This window comes from Barbus barbus (genome assembly GCF_936440315.1).
Source record: "Barbus barbus genome assembly, chromosome: 21".
Classification (NCBI taxonomy): Eukaryota; Metazoa; Chordata; class Actinopteri; order Cypriniformes; family Cyprinidae; genus Barbus; species Barbus barbus.
The window spans coordinates 15,145,073-15,169,453 of record NC_136749.1 but is presented as its reverse complement, the minus strand read 5'-3'; the positions used below and the strand labels follow the sequence as shown (position 1 = coordinate 15,169,453).

General features: G+C 41.0%; 1 protein-coding gene across 1 annotated transcript in view; it reads right to left on the bottom strand.

Annotated features, from left to right (window-relative positions):
* The window catches only part of LOC306887366 (ephrin-A3-like), a 56,886-nt gene extending 33,439 nt beyond the window's left edge, over nucleotides 1-23,447 (bottom strand). The window contains exon 1 of the mRNA XM_079445038.1: nucleotides 22,717-23,447. Within this exon, the coding sequence (XP_079301164.1) occupies nucleotides 22,717-22,823 (107 nt within the window). The 5' untranslated portion in view covers nucleotides 22,824-23,447. The remainder of the gene's footprint in view (nucleotides 1-22,716) is intronic.
* Nucleotides 23,448-24,381: the final 934 nt, after the last annotated feature.

Below are 24,381 nucleotides of genomic sequence, written 5' to 3'. Positions count from 1 at the left end.
GAATCCTTTGTTACCTCCCTAATAAAACTCGCTAGAGACCAATAACACTGACCTTTTCCCCTTAGTTATCAAGCTTGAGAAAACAGATACTACCAGGAGTTAACACAGAGGCCAACATAAATAAACACCTCTGATCGCGAGGATAGCATATCCATAGCACCATATAGCTAATCTGACAAGCATCTAAAGAGCAAACTAATCCAGCAGGAGATAGCACTGCCTGCACATAGTGTTAAGTACTATAGTTTGACAAGAATATAAGGGTTTGTCAGTGGTAAAGCCCGGTGTAACAGCTCATTGATTAACAGGTGAGGCGTGCTACGCTGTACTGCAAATATCTGCTAGCCGAAGCTTCGCTACGAAAAGCGGCGAGGAAGGCAGGTGGGCGAGTAGAGATAACCGTTTGGCGGGAAACTGCGCTGATGTGAACAGTAGTTAATGGTTGATAAACCCTGCCCCCCACACAGCAGGTGAATCCCCCCTTATGCTAGCACGCTAGCAGGTGGCGAAATCTCATTTGAAATTCCGGCACTACAAGGTTAGAGTTTGAGAAATCCCATTTGAAAATCTCTCTTTGCACAGTTAGTTGGTGATTTCTGCCTCACAAATGAGGGATCTGCCGAACATGGCATTTCAATATGCTCTGAGGGCTTTAAGCCTAGTCTCCTACCCAAAGGGACGTGGCACTACTTTCGCCTCAGGCTAGCTCTTGCTGGGCTCAGATACTGGATTTATTGCGCAGGTGTGTGTTGACAAGCCATTACCAATCAATCTTCACACAGCCATTACAGGTTAAAAAAATTTGACTTTTTGTTCTTGTTGTTTTTTCTGAACAGGGAAATGAGTACTATTAAAAAGAATTTGATAAATGAAGCAAATCTTAAATAAACATATGGTCATCATGTTCTAAGCCTTTTTCATCAATGGAACACAAAAGAAGATATTTTGGATAGCATGCTGGTCACTCAAAATTAAAAGGTATTAAGGCATGCATAAAACTTCTGAAGCATACTGTACAATACCGTTGCAAAAAATGAACAAATAAATAAAACAATAATAATAAATAAGTTAAAAAAAAAAATACATCAATACAAATAATAAGGCAAATTTAAATAATTTTTTACAAATAAAAAAAATCCTGACATCTGTCTTAGCTCTTCTTGAAACATTAATGAGAGAGTTCTTTTAAATCAGATGACTGCAACGAGTCACTCAAGAGTCATTCAAGATTCATGATTGATGGTTCTAAAATTAAGAGTTTAGTTACTGGAAGATTTTGAGTAAGTAATGACGTAGTATCACTTTTATATTTTTAGAGATCTTTTATGTGTAGTATGAAGCTTAAAAGCTTCAGTTCCCATTAATCGTAACTGTCTGGAAAAGAGAAACCAACATTATTCAGTATTCAAATGCATAAAATGCATAAAATATCTCCTTTTGCATTTGACAGAAGAGAGTAAGCCATACAAAAATTTCATTTTTGAGTGAACTAATCCTTTTAATTTAGTTGCATGAAGCAGGCATGCAAAACCAAGCAAATAAATATATAACACTGTGTCAAAATGAACATAATGAGGTTGATTTCAGGAGACCTTCACTACCTAGCAGTAAGATCCAATGTTCCTTTCAGCAGCCTGGCAGACAGTATGCACTGGGAAATGCTACGAGTCACAGCTTGCAGCTGGTATTCTTTGACCTTGGACTCACTATAAATAGCAAACAGGTGAAAAATCCCATGTGAGACTCTTCTGTTATGTGGTTAGCCGATGACAGAAAGCACAAAAACCACTTAAGGATCCTCTCCCAGGCTAACAAGCCTGCGTCACATCAGCTAGAGACGTGTGGTCCAAGGTCCAAGTCCAAGGCCACTAGCTCCCATCTGTAGTTACTGGGTGCTTGTGTGACACTGCGATGAAACCGGACACTACTTCATTTGTTAACAGCATTAAGGTATGCAAAGGCCGAAATAAAAGTATGCTCTGCTATATGTAGTCTTAATTGTCCCGAAGGGAGACAGCTGTAATGCTGACTAGGACAGATATAAATCAAAGAACTGTGCGGCGCTATGTGACCAGCACTTTCTGTGTTGATTTAAGCGATGTACTTGCTCAGCTCATCCAGTTCTCCTCTGTTCAAAATTCACTACCATTCTGCTTGCTAAAATGCCAGTGCATGACAGGCTTCCTGCTTCTTATTGATAATCCAAGACGTGTCTGATGGGCGTAAACAGGAGGAGGAAGGAATCTGCAACAGATGCCCAATAACAAATTAGAAATTCACTTCTAATTATCAATGACAAAGTTGCCGGTGGGAAACTCACATCCCTGATGGGGCGTCGCTACACTGTCGATTGATTCCAACTTCAAAACAAGACGCCAATGCCCAGTCAGGCTCCGAGAAAAGTTTATCACTAATTACGAGTGACAAAGCTGGGTTTTGGGCCCACCTCCAACCTCTCATTCCTACATTAGTGCTGTCTTCGACTGGAGGCTGGTGTATAATTATGTCAGAGTGGCGTGTCAAAACCAGAAAAAAATAAGCCGATTCCGATATGCTCCATTCAGTTACCCAGTGATGCCGGGGTCTCTGTTAGTGACAGCTCTTGCAGCTTCACACTCCGTTAACTTGTCTAAAAACACTCACACACACACACTCTTTTACACACATCATATAGGCAGCCAAGTGAAACTGGTAATGGTTGAGGGAGGCTTTTATTATGATATGTGTATCTGGAGCTGTGAAATGGACTGGGTAATTAATACTGAAAAAATCAGTCTGTAACAAACATATTCCACTGGCCACTTTTGTTATATAATTTAGCAGTTAATTCCGTTAATCTTTCTGGTGAGCCATCAAGTGAACGAGCGTGCGACTTGATAGTTGATAGTTGTGTCCCAAATGATGTACGCTACTGTCCAGTGAATGTATTTTATCCCTCTCCTTCCACTACGAAAGGAACGCTATAAACGTTAAGAGCATGAAGTGCCCAACATTCCATACTTTGGGGGGGGGGGGGGGGGGGGGTCAATTAAGGTTAACTTGTACTTTTCTTTTCAAAATAGCTAGCATTCGCTAACATCATTTTCTAAAACCATGTAAAAATTGCTTGCAAAATATGCTACAGCACACATCACAAGTGATTCATGATTATAAAGTAGATGTGGTAGCAGTCACTGCTTTTTTGGAGGGTGTGAAATAGACTGTGGTGCGCTAAGCAGCGAGCTTGTTAACCGAAGGATTAAACGCAAACAAAAGGGAAATATTTCATTGGAGAATTTTTATTTTTGGAAATATGATTTGCCACTGAAAACACATTAAATCAACTTCTTTAAGACTAAATACAAGTAAAGTGATTTTATATCATTTCTAACTAGGCCCTGAATAAAATATCCATAAAAAGGTTCTCTCAACTATTGTAACTGATTTAAAGTTCAGGGAGAATCTGGTCTCAAAACAACTGTGTCCAGAGGTGCGTCTGAAATCACATACTGTCCAAGAAGGTACTACATTTAATTAGGAACAAACTTTGCAACCGTTACAAATGTATGTTCTGTATAGTATAAATAGTATAAATCAGGGGTGACAAATTCAGTTCCTGGAAGACCGCTGTCCTGCAGAGCTCCAACACTAATTAAACACACCTGAACCATCTAATCAAGTGCTGCGTCCCAATGTGCCTACTTATACATCGCCCTTTAAAGTATGTACTCTTTTAGTGAAGAAAAAGTACACACTTTTGAGTGTGTAGTAGAAGAGTATGCAAACTTTGGGACATACAGTACATACTATCACATCATCCAGTTGTATCTTTAACAGACCGCTCTGTCACATAGTTATACGCACCCTGTCACTGTAAACTGGCCTGTGAATCATCTTGTCACAGTTAACACTCTCCACATTTCATTTAATTAAACTTCCTACCGGATTGGAGAGAAAGGGAGTACCACGATGATCTGCCAGCCATATGCACTGAACTCTGCTCATATTTATTGCATAATGATGAATTTAAAAGTGAATGGGATTACACTTTATTTCGATAGTGCACTTTAGACATTCTACTAGCTATAAGTAACTTTGTAACTACATGTCAACTACAAGTTTCTCATACTAAGTATGTTGTATGTTGTGGACCCATCAAAATAAGTGTTAGTAGATATTAAGCAGAAAGCCTACTAATACTCTAATGACTGCTAGTTGACATGTAGTTGTAAAGTTACTTACTGTTAGTAGAATGTCTAAAGTGGACTATAGAAATAAAGTGTTACCTTTAATGGACATTTATAAAAGTTCACATTGTTGTTGCAGACAAATTAAAACACAGATAACATTAAATGAATATTTTTTTTACCAGGTTCAATGTTGTTTATTAGTAACTCAAACCCCTTTATCTAAACCTCTCTACTTAACCATCAGTTGCACACATCCACCATTTTTATAGTTTTTTAACCCTTTTATTCTGTAGTTTTGAACCAAATCCTTCACCAAAGCGCACTGGACTGTGAGTAATTATTACCTATTATAGTGTGCATGGATTCACACCAAAAATCTACCTGAAATAGTAGACCATCCGGGACTTTTTGCATACTCTTTTCAAAATACTGTACTGTGATTTGGGACACACTTAACTAATTTCACATAATATTTAGGATGGATAGTATGAACACTGGGGTGCAGGGATGGTACAAACTTTCCTGTAGCTCAAATAGTAGAGCATGGTGCTAGCAACGCCAAGATCATGGGTTCGATTCCCAGGGAAAGCAAGACCTGATAAAATGTAAAATCTGTAACTTGAATGTAAGTCGCTTTGGATAAAAGCGTCTGCTAAATGCATAAATGTAAAATGTAAAGGTCTTCAGGATTAGTAGAAACTTCCATGCAGATTTTCTGGAGCTGGTTGGAGCTACACTTTGCAGTACAGTGGCCCTCCAGTTGTGGCCTCATGGGATAGTGTTCATCAGAATCCTATTGGAAGTAGTAGGTCATGCGGGTACTTTTGGGTACTTTTATGAATATGAATGCGGACATACTTCTCATCTCACATACTGGTTTTCACCTACTTCAATAGTATGCCCTAGCCAAGCAACTGCCATTGAAATAAATGGGAATGCGAACAGCATGAACAGGAACAGTAACAAAGTAAACAAAACTGGTGAATTCAAATGCTCCACTATGAAGTCCTGAACCAGTGTTTGACATGGTAATGTATTTAAATCTGCCGACCCCAAAACCGGTCAAAGTCAAATCTCGGTGGCATTCACATCAACTTTGTCTCCGACCTCCTTCGTATGACTGACTGAGCGCGACAGACGCACACAAACACAAACACACACAGCATATGGTCCGCAATGCTGACTGTATATCACTGTGGCAGTGTCACATGAGAGTTCAATCTAATTACAATTGACCCACATTATAATTACAATTGATTGGCAGTCTGGCCCCTCTTGCGCTCTCGTCTCACCCTGTCCTGACTCTAGACTAACCACCCTCGCACCCCCGCCTCCTGCCTTTCCCTCTTTTTTTCTTGCCCTGTCCACTCTCATTTCTACTATTCCACAGTTTGATTCAAATTCAAATAGGCCAGACAGTCTGAACGCTATACCTTTCCCATTCAAATACAATAATTCCCATCTGCAACACACCACAAAAACACACACACATACACACAAAGCTAAAATGCTGAAAATGTAGCAGAAGGATATTATGTAGATTAAATAGATGAAAATACTGAAATATTATGATCAAGTAATGTATTCAGAGCCGGCGCACCATGCATATCATAATTTGCCGCACACACACACACAAGCTTTTCGCTGGTCTGCTGCAGTCCCAGTGGAAGAATATAAGACCCGTGCATGTTCCAGCTGCTGTACATCACATCAAAAATAATGACCTCAGGTTCCAGAAGCCGCGTGTGTATGTGTGAGAGAGAGCCTGGCAGTGCACATATGTGTGTCTGCATAATTATGTATATGAACCACACTGTGAATGCTCCTGTGTAAGAGTAAGAATACACACTTATACACACAAAATGACATGTATAACCATGATGCGCTTTGGGTCACGTGCATGTGATTGAGAGTAAGTATATGTGTGCACATGCATAATGATGCATGTCAACCTTATTGTGCATGTGAGAGCTTGTTGCTCAGTGTATGTGTGTGAAAAGTCTGTTCGTGTCGCAGCGCTGTCAGCTTGCTGTCATTTTGAGCTTCAGATAAGACCCGATCTCACTGCAACAACATGCCATCCCTCTATCCATTTCTTTCTACCCATCTCTGTTTTCCCTCCTCTCTCCCATCTCTCCTTTATCTCTCCATCCTCTCTCTTTCTCCATTCCCCCTTCTCTAATGAACCCTCTCTCCCGAGCCTCTCCTCTCTCTCTCTCAATTATATTTAACTCATGACAGCTGTTAGAAATATCTCCTCAGACCTGTGACAACTCCAATACTGAGGAAGCTATATTCAACTTTTAAATGAGTTTACCTTCACAGAAGTGTCTGTGCGTATGTGTCTATAGCTTTACTGTTTATATTTAAATTTTGTTTTCAACTATAGGGACAGGCTGAGATTTATACAGTTACGGAGTGTGCTGTTGCGTTGGGTATGTGAGTTTGCGTATGTTCATATTAGGGAAACATGGGTGTAATTTACTAGAGCTTTTGTATTTCTTTACTATAGTATTATTTGGGAGATTATACTGTAAATTGTACTTTTGACAAACAATTTTCTGTACAACTTCAGAGTACAAAGTACATAAGTAACTGGTCATTATGATGTAAATCTGTTGTTTTAAAAAATAAAATCAGGTTATATTATATCTTACTGAGCAACTAACAAGTTAATTTTAACATTAAATTATTTTATGTGCATGTCACTGAAGGCGCACTGGAGACAAGCATAAACAAAATAATTTGAATAAAATCATTTATATTGTCCTAAACAACTATAAAGCAGCTGCAGAATTTAGAAATTAACAATTTCAAGTAACATTTTTTTTTTTTTTTAAGCATCTGGTATGTCCTAGAGCCTTTAAAAGTTAGAACATTTAGAAATCTGTAATTAAACAGGCTGCTTTGCACAAGTTTGTGCATCAAGCTTACTTAAATCAGGGGAAAATATGAGGTTTCTTAACAGCTAAGATTTTTTTTTCTTAAAAGTATTTATCCAGTCATGCTTTTGGCTAGATATTTGACTTTAAATTTAATTTGGACACAATAACCATACTTTAACCAAACTTGTAAGGAGTAAAAAAAATCCTTAGAAATTAAAAGTACTACAGTAAAAGTACAAATTCCTCATTTGTATAGTTATATAGCAATGAGGTACAATTATAACAATAACACTTTACACCTTTGTGAATTACTGACAAACACATGAACTTACATACATCAACACAATACACAAACACACACATACAGCCGAAAATAAAATATAACGATGAAAACCCTAGTGAACAAAATACTAAAATATATTTGAAATAGATTTATTGTGTGTACAATTGTACTTTTAGTATACTAAACAGTTAAAATGGAGCAACTAATTTTATGCTTAATGCACTTTAATTGTGCAGCCGTAGTGCTGAAGTCCAACTAAAGATATACTGAAGTATATGTGATTGTGCTAAAGTGGAACTCTTGCAAGGATACTTAAGGTAAACTTTAAATATCTTTAATTTAAAGACTGATATTGTTAAAAGATTATACAATCCTCAAAAAATTGTGACACAATTTAGGCATAATATTAAGAAATGTGCATTGTGTGTGCACAAGTCTTAAGTGATATATAAAAAATATGTTAGTGGATTTAAGGCACACAGAATAAAATAAATGTATTTTAATTAAATTATGGCATATGATTTTTTTTACTAGGACAGTAAAACTTTAGACACATACACAAAGATCCTGAACTAATTTTTGGATAGATAAAACTGATACAGTGCCCATACTTAAACTTCAATTTATCTGGATGTTTTACACCCCTGACAAAACACACAAAAGTTGTTTGTGAAATCTCTTGCTTTGTTTCATTGCAACAAGAGTCGGTATTAGTGTGAAAGTGTGTGTTTAATGTATGTGTGTGCGCACTTGTGTAAGTGAGTAAACCAAGAGTGAAAGAAGAAAAGAGCCCCCTGCTCTCTCTCTCTGCTCCTCCTCCCTCTTTCTCTTTATAAATACCTACCTGTGTTCTGCTCAATGCTTCTTTTCTAGACATCTCCTTTCCTTTCTCTGTCTTTCTCCCGGGATGTGACACAGAATTCTGTTAACTGCTGTGAAAATGCATTTATTACCATAAGCCTGCAATGCTAACAACTGCACTTCCCCACACACACGCACACACACAGACAGTGGGACCTGCAGTAGGCCATTTATATTCTGTGCAACCACAAACAGGCAAGAGAGGATTTAGAAGTAAAGACTTATGTACACACACACACACACACATTTCTGATGACACTCACAGAACCTAGTTTATTTCACAGAATCTGTTGTACATTCTGTATTATATGGATTACATGTTCATGGAGGAGAAGGAGTTTCTGAGTGTCACACAAAAGGGGGCAGTCAGAGAGAGAATGCTTCAGGATAAATTGATTTAAATAGAATGAGATGGATTTTAAAGAAAAAAAAGGCTGTCAATTTAAGCTGTTAATTTAGTTTGATTAATTACAACATATAATATTAATTATATGTTGATATTAAGATTCTGTTCTGCATTTCTATGTTATGGCCAAAAACCTACAAATGGCCTGTTAAAACTAAGTTAATGCTTCAAGAGAATTTAGAAATGTATAATGTACAGGATAAAAAGGGAATATTCCTTTTTAGATTTGCTAAAAATAACATTTAACAATGTTATTAAATTATTCATGTTTTTAAAGATTAAATTTAAGTGAACATTAAACATTAAAGGTAATCGAAATGTGAAAATACGAAAAACCTTGCCATACGGAGAAATAAATACTTGAATTAGACACAATAACACATACACACAAACACATACTCATCAGTGCGACATAGAGACCCATTCCTGAAGCACAGTCTGACATTGGCTGATAAAAAAGGCCATTATACAAGGTCATAATTTAGCTTGTCCATTTAAAATCTCTCCATTAGCATCCATGATGGGCACGCACACACACACTAGCACTCAAACACACACACTCACTCTCCAACTCTCGCTAATTCTCTAATTATGTTCATGATTATGGTGAACAGGGTGCACTCGTGGCCCGGCTAATGATGGCTTTAATGGCCAAAAATCCCCATTAAAAACCCCATTCTACACACACACATACAGACACACACACCCTCATATAAAGAGCAAGAGCTCACGATTCTCCATTAAAAATGACTGCAAAGGGGAATATGGGAAAACTGTGTCATGGGAAGCAGCTGGGATTTTTTTTTTTCATTTTCTTAAATGAGAATTAGTGTTGCATCCTCATTCTTGGTAGTAAATAACCATAAGAAGCTATTTCTATGTGAACGGACTCTGAAAAATATTCTTCTGTTACTGTAATTTGATTCAAACATATTAAGCTAAATAACCATTTAATTTAGCATAATTGTACCTGATAAAAATATTTTCAATGTAGCTATATCACTGTGTTGAGACATTTCTTAAAGACAAAGCATAGCAGTACTAGTATGCCATTCAGCCAATGACTGTTTTCAAACTGGTTTCCCAAACACGCCTTCCATCTGCTATTGGTCAGCTAAACATATAGCCACGCCCCCAAACTCAGCTGAGCCAGAGTTGCTATGCCAGACTAGTCGGATTCTCAAACAAACAGAGCAATGTTTGGAAAAAGCCTCAGAGAGCCACAGTTTACTCTTTTTTTTTTTTTTTTTGTGGAAATCAACCAACACATGGCTTACTTATTGTCACGAATCCTGGCCATGCTCTTCCGTTAACTCTCCACCAGATGTCACTCACTCACCACATGGACTCGTACACTACACAGCACACTGGACTACAGTTCCCACAATCCATTGCACTGACGACACGCACAGCTGTTCACCATTATCTCACCCACACCTGATTATCATTTCACAATCACTCACTCACTATTTAAGTCTGGGACTTGCTATTGCTCAGGGCCGAGTATTGTTTGCATTTATCACTCACCTAGCGATAGCACTTTACAGAGCCATTGTCTTAGCCTTAGTCTTGCCTTGTTTTCCTGCCGTGTCTGACCCTGCCCGTGTTTCCTGGATTTACCCTTCGCCTCTGCCGTTTGGACTCTGTTCACTCCCTGTTTGGATTATTGCTCTCGTCTCTGGATTATCTCTCTGCCTTGCCCCTTTGGATACTGTTCGCCGATCGTCGACCCACGCTTGTTCCACGGATTGCTCTGTCTTGCCTCTGCCATACCTGTTTGCTGTCTCCCGACCCTGCCTGTATGACCATGTTTTATAATAAAGCTTTGCACATGGATCCGCACGTCTCACGTCTCGTCAGCCCCGTAACACTTATAGTTGTCTCTGCATATTAAACTGCAAGAAAGTATTTTAACATCTTAAACAAAACTTCACCTTTAAGCACTGTTAATGCAGGCCTAAACCTCTGCCACGTTTTACCTTGACAAGAAACTAAATGTAATTTAACCACTGCTAAAAACCCTGATCATGCGGCAGTCACACTAAACTAACACAAAGCAGCAGTAAGTGTGATTATAACCTGCTTGAAAGCCTCTGCTTTTCACCCTCTTCACGTTTACATTTGCATATAGGATACTTTCCGAATTAGCTTGTCTGTCTGGATTAGTGCTACTCGATCTCCTACTTGTGCGTGTGTGTGTGTGTGTGTTCAAATGGATCACATGAGCCAGTTGTCTTTTGTTGATGTGAAAAGAGGGCAGAAAGCCTCCAAACCATCCAATTTTACAGAACACTCACCAACGAGAATATAACCTGCTGTCATGTGTCTGTATATCACCATCTACACGAGTCTCAGGAAGTGTTTCACTATATGTGTGTGTGTGTGTTTGGAGGCTTTGAAGCCTGTCTGTGGGTAAGATAGCTGTTGTTCTGTGTGCCAGAGCTCAAACTAGCAGAGTAACAGGAGAATCACGGAGAGAAAGAGAGAGACTCCGAATGCTCTTTTTTCTATTCATTAAGATGAGATGACTCTTCCATTGAACGATTCACTTCCATCAGCCTGCTGGATTTAAATGAGCGGGAGTCACGGCTCTTCCTGTTCAAATCACAGACATTTACACTGCTCACTTCCCCTCCTTCAAAGGACAAACACACAGGGAGATAAAGAGACCACACACATACACTCAGAGGGACCACACACACAACCATACAAGCTCATCCATTAGTGTGTATATGCACGTTTATGTCTGTGTGAGTGATCTGAAGCGAATTCAATGTCTTTCCCTGCTGAAAACAAAACTAGTCTAAGATAATTATTGGCTGGTTTTAAAAGGGTTTTGGGATTTGTCAGTTGGCCATGCAGCCTGCTTAACTATCTCAACTTCAACATGGACACCAGTTTAGGCTGGTTTAAGCTGTTTTTCCTCAAAGTGTACTGAGGGAAATTTGCCTTGTAAAAGCGGAGACGTGAACACTGTTCTACTCTGGAGGAAGTTTGAGGCATTACAGATTAGTAACAACCATAAATCAAGAAATTAAGAAAAGCAACTTTGGGATTAGGACTGAATCATGGCCATTTTACAAAAAGAGTGATGACAAGACCACAGAGATGGTGTTTCTATGTAAATCATTTGTTTATAATAAAACACAACGGTGTGAGGTGAGAACCGGTGCTAGTTTCATCATCATGAGTTGTAGTAATGAAAGGTGTGTCAAATCTGGCCTGATTTTGAAGTGAATAATTGGAGACTAAAAGCAGCCAGAAATACACATCATTTCCATCTGCATTAACATCCTCCCCAAAGTACAAAACAGACCCTCCTCCTACTGCTACACTGTCAAAAGTGAAAAGTTGAGAAAACTCAAAATGTCACGGCGATGTGATGAGACTTTCCTTTTCTCAGCATTCAACCAAAGTACCTCACCAACCTTGTTTGTTCAACTTTGCACTACAAAAATATTAATTAGTTAATGCTACACAGCATTCTGGGAAATCACTAACCCTTAACAAATTAGCAAAGTGGACCCTTTCCACAGACTATGATGATGTGTTTCCACAGTTATTATCATTGTAAATCTATAGCAAAAAAGTTTTTTAAATATATTTTCGATTTTTTTTATTTTTAATGTACATTTATAACACTATACTTTGTTTTCCTATATTAAATTACATATTAACACTGCTGTGTGAGTGTTTCTAATACAAAAGCTGAGGGACTTGCTGCAAATTTAACATCTTTCTGACCAACATAATCAATATTTTCCCTCTTTCGGAAAGGCACAGAAACACTGTAGTGGATTTATTTATTTTGCTAGTGAGGCAAATGAGTATGCAACAAATATATTTGTTGTAGTTTCCCTTCACCTCTATTTACATTTATTAACACTGTTAAATGTAATCATTAGCAAATCTCAAAATAAATCTCTATTTTACGTTGTTTAATACCTTAATTGACTTATTAGCGTAATGTATTGGTTATTGTTAGTTATTGGCCATTACATGAGCATCATTATGAACAATATGAATCCGCCATCATTTTAAAATATCTATCAGTGTATCCATCCATACGTGATGAAACTGAGTACAAAAAAAGCTCATAAGTGCAACTATTATTTATTGGATTATTACAGTGTGCCGAGACTGCTGGGATCACTGCTTCCATCATGCTCTTAGAGAGTGTCACACTGTTTGGAAATGATTAATAAATAAAGAGATGGTATTCATAATACGAATTAAAAAGAGGAGATGAATGAAATGAAGGGAGGCTGACCCTCAGAAGGTGAGGAGGGTATTAAAAACATTAAATGAATAAACTGTGATCATGAATGACTAAGCAAAGGCACCGCTATAGAGAATAAAGAGCGTGGAACATCCTCTTCGTGGCATCGCCTGCATTCATTGCAACCCCTCACCATGACGAAGAATAAATAAACAGAAGTGATTGGTGTGATAAGTGGATGTGGTTATGCACAACTGCCTCATTCATCAGCCTCAGTTGAACTGGCGTTATTAATTAAAACTGCTGCTCTTCACATAGATACTAACATCATAAAGCTCAGACACACGCGCGCAGAACAGCTTCAACTCAATGATAACGCAAAGTTGATGAACGAGAACCAGGTCTTCTCTGTCACTTAAATAGATCTCTCAGTTTACTCATGAATATGCACCGAGCAATTTGCATATGCAAACCTCGGACTGTTATCTGATTTATGGGCTTTGCTGTTCAGTCTTTCCATCCACCTGTCAATCAAATCCCTTGTTTATGCATTGCTAATGACAATACAGGAAATAAGCAAGGTAGCTGCTTATCCCAAAGATTGAACCTATGCACAGCGTGAAGCCAAGTCACCTCACTTCAACCAACCTGTACGTGTGAGAGGCATCTGCACAACACCTGGACACACCTGTGCTTTTTCTTGCTTGCACACAAATACACCAGCTATGCAATGACCTGCGCATCCAATAATCTGCTATACTGTAATTCAGACTATATCTGCACATTCACTAGCGTTCAAAGGTGTGAGGTCAGTAAAAAAAATTATTTTCTTATTTTTTTTAAAGAAATTCTTTTACATTCAGCAAGGACACTTTAACTGATTAAAAGTGACAGTAAAAGCATTTTCCATTTTATATGTCTATTTAAATGCTGTTCTTTTGAAAATTCTATTCATCAAAGAATCCTGAAAATAAAATATATTGTGTGAGTAAAGGAAATGCTCCTGAAAATTCACAGAAATAAATTTCATTTTAAAATATATTAAAATACCTGTAGAAGACTGCTATTTTAAACTCCAATCATATAAAATATACAGTTTTACTGTTTTTGAACAAAAAATTGCAGCCTTGGTGAGCAATCTTTCAAAGCTTTTTTAAAAACATTACACAATCCTACCATCTTTAGAACAGTAGTATATACTTTTATTGCATAAATTATTATAAATTATAACAATATATTTTAAAGTCTTCAAAGTGCAGGTTGAGCACACAAATTTTACTTACTTTACTTTTGTCATTTAGCAGACACTTTTGTCCAAAGCGACTTACAAATAAGAAAAAGTAACTAAAACTAAAAGTTACAACTCTATAAATACTATATACCCACATATTTAAGAATAAACTAAAATAGAAAGCGATACTTCTATCCCTTGCCGGTGTCCCTGCCCGGTGGAGTCGCACGGTAGAGTTGATGGTCTTTACACTCTTCGGTCTTCACACTAAGAGACCTTCACACGACGACTGCCACGACCGCTGCCGCGGTATAATAACCTATTTTATACCAATCCAACAAATCACCATTTCAATTCAGCTGGACCCACTTTCCTGTTTATCAACAAAAAATGGCCAAGCAAGTGCACACACTGACAAGATACGCGATACAGTACGAGACCAAACGCGATTTCAGCACCTCTCAACACAGTAAACAAAAATAAGCGTTTCCTAGCAACGGCAAATGTGCTAAACACTGAGACAAGTAAATACACTTACGAGCTGATTTTAAACTTCCGCTGATAGACTGCTTCTCTTAAAGACTATTTCATTACACTGCCTTCTGCTGGCGCTTGAACCCACTTTCCTGTTTATCAACTAAAAAAATTCATGCATAGGAGGTAACATAACTGTAATGGGACTGTCGGACACAAAGGTAAGTGGTTCAAGTGACAAAGTTTATTGACAGGTTTGGTGAACACACAGCAATGGTGGAAGACGTGGAAATGGGTGAGTAGTGATTCTCCGTGAGCTTTGTGATCGTTCGTCAAGGATTCTAACCGTCCCTTCTTTCCTTGCAGGTCCGTAGTAAACAGGAGTATCCGAGCGCTTGGGGAAGATGGCTTTCGCCAGGAGCTGGATCCTGAGGGTGAAGAGGATGAAGAGGAACAGGGCAGAAGGTAAGTAAGACAGGTAGGGAATTTCAGGTAGAATACTCAGCCAAGCGCTTCGTGCGAGGTCTTTCCTTGTAGTCACAACAGCATGTTACTTTACTTCAAGATCGGACGATCAAGTGAGCTGAGGGAAGTGCTTTTATGAGTGCAGGATGATGACGGTGACGATGATCAGGTGAGCATGATGATTAATGAGGAACAGGTGAAAGTGATCAGTGAAGGTGAAGACGGCCATTCTGTGACATTACCTCCCCCTCCCGGACGGCGCGTCCCGCGACGTAACAACAATACCGGGGAGGGGGGGGGCGGGCGTCCTGGAGGCTGGAGCAGAACAGGGAAGCCTCCAGGGCGGATCAGGAGTCTTGGGAGGCCATGGCGGATCAGGAGCCTTGGGAGACCATGTCAGGACTGGAAATTCGGGAGGCCATGGCGGAACTGGAGACTTGGGAATCCATGGCGGATCTGGGGCCTTGGAAGGCCATGATGGATCTGGGTCCTCGGACGACCATGGCGGATCAGGGTCCTCGGGCGACCATGGCGGATCTGGGTCCTCGGGCGACCATGGCGGATCGGGATCCTCGGACGGTCTTGGCGGATCAGGGTCCTCGGGAGGCCATGATGGATCTGGGTCCTTGGACGACCATGGCGGATCGGGGTCCTCGGGCGACCATGGCGGGTCGGGGTCCTCGGGCGGCCTTGGCGGGTCGGGGTCCTCGGGCGGCCCTGGTGGATCGGGGTCCTTTGTGGCCTTGGCCTTTGGCTTGGCCACACAAACTGCGGCTATATGGCCCCCCCCCCCCCAAAATTTCTTTGGGAAAGTTCCCCTCTGGGGGCCACATTGGAGGAGCGGGTTCTTGGGGCCGCTCTGGAGGAGCGGGCGCTTGGGGGCGCTCTGGAGGAGCGGGCGCTTGGGGGCGCTCTGGAGGCGTGGAGCTGGACGGGACCAGCGGAGACGAAGGAGAGCTGAACGGGACCAGCGTAGATGCAGGAGGACGCTCTTGCAGCGCAGACTCGTGAGAGAGCTCTTGCGGCGCAGACACTTGAGGGCGCTCTTGCAGCGCGGACATTTGAGGGCGCACGGGAGGCGCGAAGCTGGATAGAACCAGCGGAGACGAAGGAGAGCTGGACGGGACCAGCGGAGACGCAGGAGGGCGCTCTTGCAGTGCGGACACTAGAGGGCGCGCTTGCCGCACGGACATTAGAGGGCGTTCCTGCAGCGCGGACATTAGAGGGCGTTCCTGCAGCGCGGACACTAGAGGGCGCGCTTGCAGTGCGGACACTAGAGGGCGCTCCTGCAGCGCGGACACTAGAGGGCGCTCCTGCAGCGCGGAGCTGGACGGAACCAGCGGAGACGAAGGCGAGCTGGGCGGGACCAGCAGAGCTTCAGGTGGGCCGGACGGGACCAGCGGGAACTCAGGTGGGCCGGACGGGACCAGCGGGAACTCAGGTGGGCCGGACGGGACCAGCGGGAACTCAGGTGGGCCGGACGGGACCAGCGGGAACTCAGGTGGGCCGGACGGGACCAGCGGAGACGAAGGCGAGCTGGGCGGGACCAGCGGAGCTTCAGGTGGGCTCTTGCGAGGTGTAGGAATAGGTGGGCACAGACGAGGAGTGGGCAATGGAAGGCACTGGCGAGAAGACATGGGAGAAAGAACGGGAGCCGAGAACTCCGGAGGAAGAGCCTCATCCATTAGCCCCTCGTTCTGTGTTGGCGGAGCCTGAGTGTGAGTGGGCTGTTGAATCATCCTTGCTGACTCGGGAGGTGGAGGAGCAAACATAGCAACCGGAGGCCGTTTGCCTGTGACAAGGGAAAAGGACTTCAGCGCTGACCTAACAGATATTCCTGATGGATCCAATACACTCGCCCTCAGATCAGCACTATTGGAAACCCTCTTCCGGGTTCGTGGGTAAACGGGCCTCATTGCGGGTGATGGACTTGAAAAGGCGGCAGCCACGGGACTGGGATCAGTAGGTGGCACATCCTCCATTTCGCCGACATCATAAGAAGATCCCGCAATCCATAAAGCGAAGTTTACGTACTGCTCTAAAGACCAGTAGGGATCGCTGTGTGGCATAAGACTCCGGATTTCCTCCTCCAGTCCAACTCTAAATCCCTCCATCAAAGTGACATCGCTGCACAGGGCCCGGTAACTGGAGGCGAGGAACTCCTCCGAATACTCCTCCACACTTCTGCCATTTTGGAAGAGGAAGATGATACATCCTCCAGTGAGGTTATCCTCTTCCCTGGGCCGCACGTTTATGGAGGCAATCTCCAACCTCATCTTCGGTTAAAGGTCCGATCTTCTGTAATGGGACTGTCGGACACAAAGGTAAGTGGTTCAAGTGACAAAGTTTATTGACAGGTTTGGTGAACACACAGCAATGGTGGAAGACGTGGAAATGGGTGAGTAGTGATTCTCCGTGAGCTTTGTGATCGTTCGTCAAGGATTCTAACCGTCCCTTCTTTCCTTGCAGGTCCGTAGTAAACAGGAGTATCCGAGCGCTTGGGGAAGATGGCTTTCGCCAGGAGCTGGATCCTGAGGGTGAAGAGGATGAAGAGGAACAGGGCAGAAGGTAAGTAAGACAGGTAGGGAATTTCAGGTAGAATACTCAGCCAAGCGCTTCGTACGAGGTCTTTCCTTGTAGTCACAACAGCATGTTACTTTACTTCAAGATCGGACGATCAAGTGAGCTGAGGGAAGTGCTTTTATGAGTGCAGGATGATGACGGTGACGATGATCAGGTGAGCATGATGATTAATGAGGAACAGGTGAAAGTGATCAGTGAAGGTGAAGACGGGCCATTCTGTGACAATAACCTCATAAGGTCAAAATTTACTGTAACTAGCAGTCTAACTAAAAAGAAAGGGAAAAGTCAGTACTATAAATCTTTCAAATGTGCCATTATTAGCCTCTTATGCAGTGTGCAATTTCTGAAACATTTCTGACCCAACTTGAAGGAAGTGAAACAAAAAGCGCCACGTATATATTTCTTGTACATATCCTTAAACAAGATTTTCGAACATTTCAGTATGTCCAAAGTGTACACGCTAGTCAGACCATTAATTTCACCTAGCAGTAGCCTATATAAATGCTCATTAAAAAAATCACATTCACCTGCCCTGAAGTGGTAAACATAGAAACAGTTGTTTGCTCAAGTACTTTCGATTAGGACCATTATCAGAAGGAACACTGACAAAACATAAACAATGTCTTATAATCACTTTCTATATCTGTATATAAACAAGACATCATGAAGACCTTAAAGGTGCATTCTGTAATTTGGTGCTAACTTAGAAGCTTTATACATTAAGAAATTAATTGTGCTTTAGTCATCTGAATAGTGAACACTCATGAGATAAAGACTGTACTGATAACTGTTTTCTATTAAAAGTGTTTTATTTATATACAGTCCTTATAGAAATTACATGAGCTGCTGTGTTTTACTGAATATCTGTGGGAATTCTCTTTGCACTCATTCTGTAGATTCACAACAGTGTAGTGTTGTTTGATTACGTGAAATGTGAAAATTAGACAAGCATGTATTATTGTACTTTACAAGCAGAAACAACAGCAGAATCAGAACGGCCAAAATAAAAACTGTCTAAAGGTAGAAGACAGAAAGAAGGACAAACACAAAAACAAGTGTAAACATCATTATGGCAAACATGGTAGAAAGATTTGGTGACCAAAAAATCGTAGTACTCATTAGTCAGTCTAATTTACATAAAACACCACGTTGATAGACAGCATTATAGTGTCTACCACAATTGTGGTACCAGTAGTTATTGTACATAAACACTGATGATAATGTTAGCTAAAGAGCTACTAAATGCACCTTTGAAAAGTCTTTAAGGGGCTCCAAAAGATCATTTGGATTATGCTCAACAAAGCTTGTCAGATTGTGCCCTAAAAATTAAATAGAAATTCTTTCTAAAATATCAACACTTACACAACCCCCTGCCCCCACCCTGACACAAAATTTATTGTACAATTCACAAATTGATCTTATATAATTTCTAAAAGCACTGTAAAGCACTGCAAAAAGGAAAAACATGGTTAACTTGGCTGATTAAATCTTTAAATGGCATTCATGAAACCTATAATGTGCTCAGGTTGATTCAGCTGAACCAGTTTTGAACACCAGTTTGATGTTGCCACTAGAACAACATTTTATAGGCCCCACAGTTTAACCCAACTCAGATTTTTTGTTTTATTGCTTTTCAGCAGTCTTCTGTCCATGTTTTCCACTCTCGTTCTGTAATTGCGCTTTAACAGAGCGGAGCTATTCCCCCCTGGAGTCCACACTCACTTCACCTCTACTAACATTACATATGTGTTTACAGTTTTTTTCCCCCTCCAATACATACCACAGAGTTCCCTAATGTGACTATAATGAAGCATTCACAGAGAATGTGAAAACAGAATCTATCTTTTTGTAAGCAGAGATGTTTGTTCTCCCAGGAAAACCAGTGGTTCGTATGTATTTATTCAACCCTGTTTCTCAATTATGCGTCTGAGATGGTTCTGTATTTTTTCTGGGATGCGCATCACTGGAGCGAGAGTGTAGGGCCTTTAGGATCACTGCCCACTCCGCGCTCAGTAATTGTCAGTGTATGTATGTGTGCGAGCTGAAGGTACACTCAGCTATAACTCTCTTAGAAGATGAATGAGGAGGCAGTGGTCTGGCTGCTTTGTTTTTGTTTTTTACCTCATAGCCGACGGCGCCTCTCTTACTGTTTACACCAAATGTGCTCAGCTTGAAACAAAGACGTTTAGTTGTAGAACACTCACACATACGCGTGCCGTATCTCACCCCCGAGTCAAAACACTAACCAGAGAATACTAGCTGTGTAACTGTATAACCATACAGTGACTGTGCAGGTTTGGCTGTAGACCCAAATTCAGCACACTGACTACAGCTATTACCACTATTAGCATGCTGTGCTATATTTAGACTCTGACCCCTGAGAATAAGCGTACGTATAGCATATAGCAACATTCAGCAATACAATGCTTAAATATCAGTTCTCTCTCTCTTTCTCTGTGCTCTATAACTAGGCCAAGCTGAGGTAACAGGGTGTCATCATTGTTGCAGAGCAGTTATGGAGAGAGAGGGAAGTCTACACACACACATACACACACACAGATAATGCTAGCTCACAGGCTAATTTCCTCACACACTTTTTTACCAAAACAAAGTACACACTTCTTGGAACACATCTTGTAGAAATAATGGGGCAACATTGTAGCTCGTAGTAAAATGGGGTTAATGTCCATACTTTCTACTGTGCAGTGGGCCGAAAGTGTGTAATGGCATTAGCTGTAGAACTCTTATTAAACTTAATCCTTGGAAATAAGCCAGTTTAATTTGGTTTTATCACGTAGCATATCCGCCCCGTGCTGCTACCGATGCTAATGCAGTTAGGCAGCTTTCTCAGTACGCTGAAACTTGGTGGAAGAAGCACTTTTCATTTCTCTGCACAGAGAGCACTCCGGAGTGAATGGAAAAGCACATGGTGGCGCAGATATAATCCTTTAGCGTTAAACACCTAAGGCATAAGCAGGCCCACGCGAAACCAATGTATGCAAAATGACCTTTACCAAAATTATATTCCATTTACCAATAAAACTGTAGTATTTGGACATTTTACCGTGATTTTTCCTCAAACTGTAGTGCAAAACATGTTTTAAAAAAGTCAGTAAATTTAGCTTTTGCATAAGTACGTGTGATTAACGTTAAAGCCAATATGTCCACACTGTATAATTTTGGCCACAAAGACATAATCAGATTTATTTTATTTTAATAATTTTTTAAGTCATCCTTCGGCCCTCTTGGAAGTCTGTTGAGGCCCCCTAGTGGGTCCCAACCTGGGGTGTGCTTCCCAAAAGCAACTATGGTCGCAAGTTCCGTCACTGCCAATAGAATTCAGTGGAACTAACAAGCACAGTTAGCTAACGATGATTTTGGGAAATGCACCCCTGCTTGGTTGAGAACCACTACTTTATGGCAAAATCAGTCTTTATCACTATTCAAACTGTAAATGTTTGCATTTGCATGGCTGTACCGGGATAAAATCAATTAATTTATAGGGGATGTGTGAGTTCTGTTCTTCTATGAACGCCAAAATTTGTAGTCAGTCACACGGCCATGTTCAACACGGTGCACAGCATGATGATAATATAGCCCTATAAGTAAAAAATAAATGATAATATTTGTATATACAGAGATGCAGTGTGAGGTATGCAAACTGTGTTGGGGTGAAACTCAAAGAGGGGCAAAATGCTCATGTCTAGGGGGTGTCCAATGGCTGTAAAAATCATATTGTGTTCACCAGCTTAAAAACAAACTTCAGATTTTCATATAATCACAGACAACCTCTGTAAAATGTGTGAAGAATGTGTGAGTGATTGAGATTGAGATAGGAGTACCAATAAATAAGAGGCTCTCAGGCAGGTGGGCTGCTGCTGGTTTATGTGTTCAATTTGATTTTGATTTAGGCCAAATTTGTATTCCGCCCCAAGCTACTTATTAGTGTGAACAGTACCTGTAAACTAAGTAAATTCTTGCATTATTTCATAGATTTTACAACCAATAGAGCCAGATCACACACTGATACACCAACACACTCATTTACATCCCCACTGTCGTTTTAATTTACCGTTCAGTCAGAGATTACATACCTAACCGTGACCTAAACACTTCATCCATTCTAATATGAAGTCAAAAAATGAAGTGTGTGTGTGTGTAAGAGAAAGAGAGACCAAGTGTGTGTGTGTGTGTGTGTGTGTGAGACAGTGAGAGATGCTGAGATTGAATGGTGTCACAATGCAGGCATATTGAGGTCATTTTGAAAAAGTGCTGCTAATTACAGCAGATGTAATGAAAAGAAACAGGGGACTAGACTAGGATCCATGTATGATTCTGAAAGAGGGAGGAGAACGAAAAAGCAGAGTGGGAGAAACAGACGGAGACTCCCTGAGAGAAACATGCAGGACTGTGAGAGAACGGAGAAGTGATGGAAAGAGACACGCGAGGAGAGAGAGAGAGAGAGGTTCTGTGAGGACAAAAGCACAAACCTGACCAAATTTCTACAACATACAGCAGATATGAAACTGTACAAGACTCATATTTGGAGCAGAAGTCTCTCTTTGCCACATCAGTATGTAGGCTACATCTTGGAGTTTTCAGTGATCATTATTATGTTTTTGGTTGACTTTGACATTACAGTTGGGGCTTGAGGCATAAAACTCTGATTTGATTTTTTACTAAATTGACAAGGACGAGGACTACAAAGCATTAACCCTATTCAGCAAACATCTACTTAACCTACATGTGGATGTATTCAAGATGAAGACATCTAGGAAATCTAACCTAAAAATCTAATCAAAAAGAAAAAAAAGAAAAAAGCATATTACCAAAACAAACACCTGCACTGATTATAGTCATACACACAAGCATGAAACATCTCAAAAAGCTCATGTCCTGGTCTACTGGTGCACATGCCCCATAAGGAAATCCCGATTAATGTAAATGTCTAATCTGATTTCAGATTAGATAATTACATGCTACATTTTGGTTTATATAGTAGCCTACTCTCCCTGCGGAAAAAAAAAGATTTTAAAGCGGGATTTGGCTATTTTTTGGCATTAAATGTAATTTCTAATAAATTAGGCATTATTGGGGGGGGGGGGGGGGGGGGGGGGGTGACAATTAATATGCGACTTACAGAATGTTTGAACTGTTCCAGTGAACCGCGTGCCTAGCTGCAGTCACCAGGGCAAAGTTCGTGCTGGTGAGCGTCAGAATAAAAAGACAGAGCGCGAAGAGTGCCATAATCCCTCGATCTCTCGCTTTTCTTCCCAGTCTTGCAAGATCTTCTCACCCCTCGCGGCGCTGCGCCGGAACCATCCCGTTCGGTGAAGAAGGGCAGGAAGAGATGCGACCTAAAGCGTAAAACTACTTAAACACAGGGTTTCGCAATCTATAGGTTTGTATTAAGTGTTTAAAAAGTCAGAATCCATGGCGAAGACCCCCTCCGTCTGTCCCCATGGCGTCAACCCAAATCCAATAGTCCGATACGAGACCACCGCTGTTGGTTCTCCGAAATGGATGCAGGCAGCTGGATGGTAAGAGTTTAAATGCGGGAAAGAGAGAAGAGTGTCTTCCCGTAGCGTTGGAGAAACTCGGGAGGCAACAAGGCTCCGTGATTGTAAAACTAATATTCTCTTTTGTTGATGCGTATCTGGTAGTATGCGCGGCGGCGGGATGTTTCACACTTACAATTGTCTGACGAACAAGTGCTCGAGCGAGTTTTATTCGCTCTCTTTGGCCATATCCACCGCTCTGCTCTCTCTCTCTCTCTCTCTCACACACACACACACACACACACACACCAGCGCGCTGTTTGGTAGGCTGTGCTCGATCGTTCAGTCACCAGCTCCGCCTCCTGCCCAGGACAAAAGCACGCGTCCGTTGGCTCCAGCTCTCAGTCTTTCAGAGATGATTTTAGACAGCTGCTCTCATGACGGACGAGAGAAACTTTATTTTATATTTCTAAACAATTACGACGGGGACCATTACTAGTGCAGTTTTAATTGCCTACCAGCACAATCCTCTTACTGTCTGTCAGAGAGCAGGGCTTTATATCATGCCCAAACCTCCATCCTACCTTCTATCACACCTGCTCGCTCTCTCTCTCCCTCTCTCTCTCTCTCCAGACAGTGTGTAAGTCTTTTCTAATATGGAATAATTATGGGAAATCCTCTTTGGAGGGTTAATGGATTGATGGATTGGTTCATCTCTATCTCTGTCCTTCATTCATGGGATCTACTCATCCACATATAAAGGATGTAGAGCTGATGTTAATGTTCATATGATAGTAATCAGTCTCTCTCGCTCCTGTATGTGCATGTGTGTGTCATTTATGTTAAAATCTATCTATCTATCTATCTATCTATCTATCTATCTATCTATCTATCTATCTATCTATCTATCTATCTATCTATCTATCTATCTATCTATCTATCTATCTATCTACCTCAATGTTGCCAAGTCTGTGGTTTTCCCTCAAAATTAGGATACCTTTATACTGCTGCCGTGGGTGGCTCGGAACGTGATTTCTACCAAGGTGGAGCCCCCTGGATAGACTTTGATAGCCATTTTCTCCTGGAACACAATTGGGCTAGCTTTGAGTACCAGTTTTGTTACGCAGACCTGTCTGTCTGTCTTTCTAGGATGTACATGGAAGAACGGATAATGCACAGATACAGAAATAGTTGTAGATAGTTAAAGCAAAAGTGCTATGCAATATTTATTACATGACGGTCGATGTCATGATGCCTTAAGACACGTTGCCTTGGTGATAGCTGTGATAGTTTTAGTTTTTTTTAGG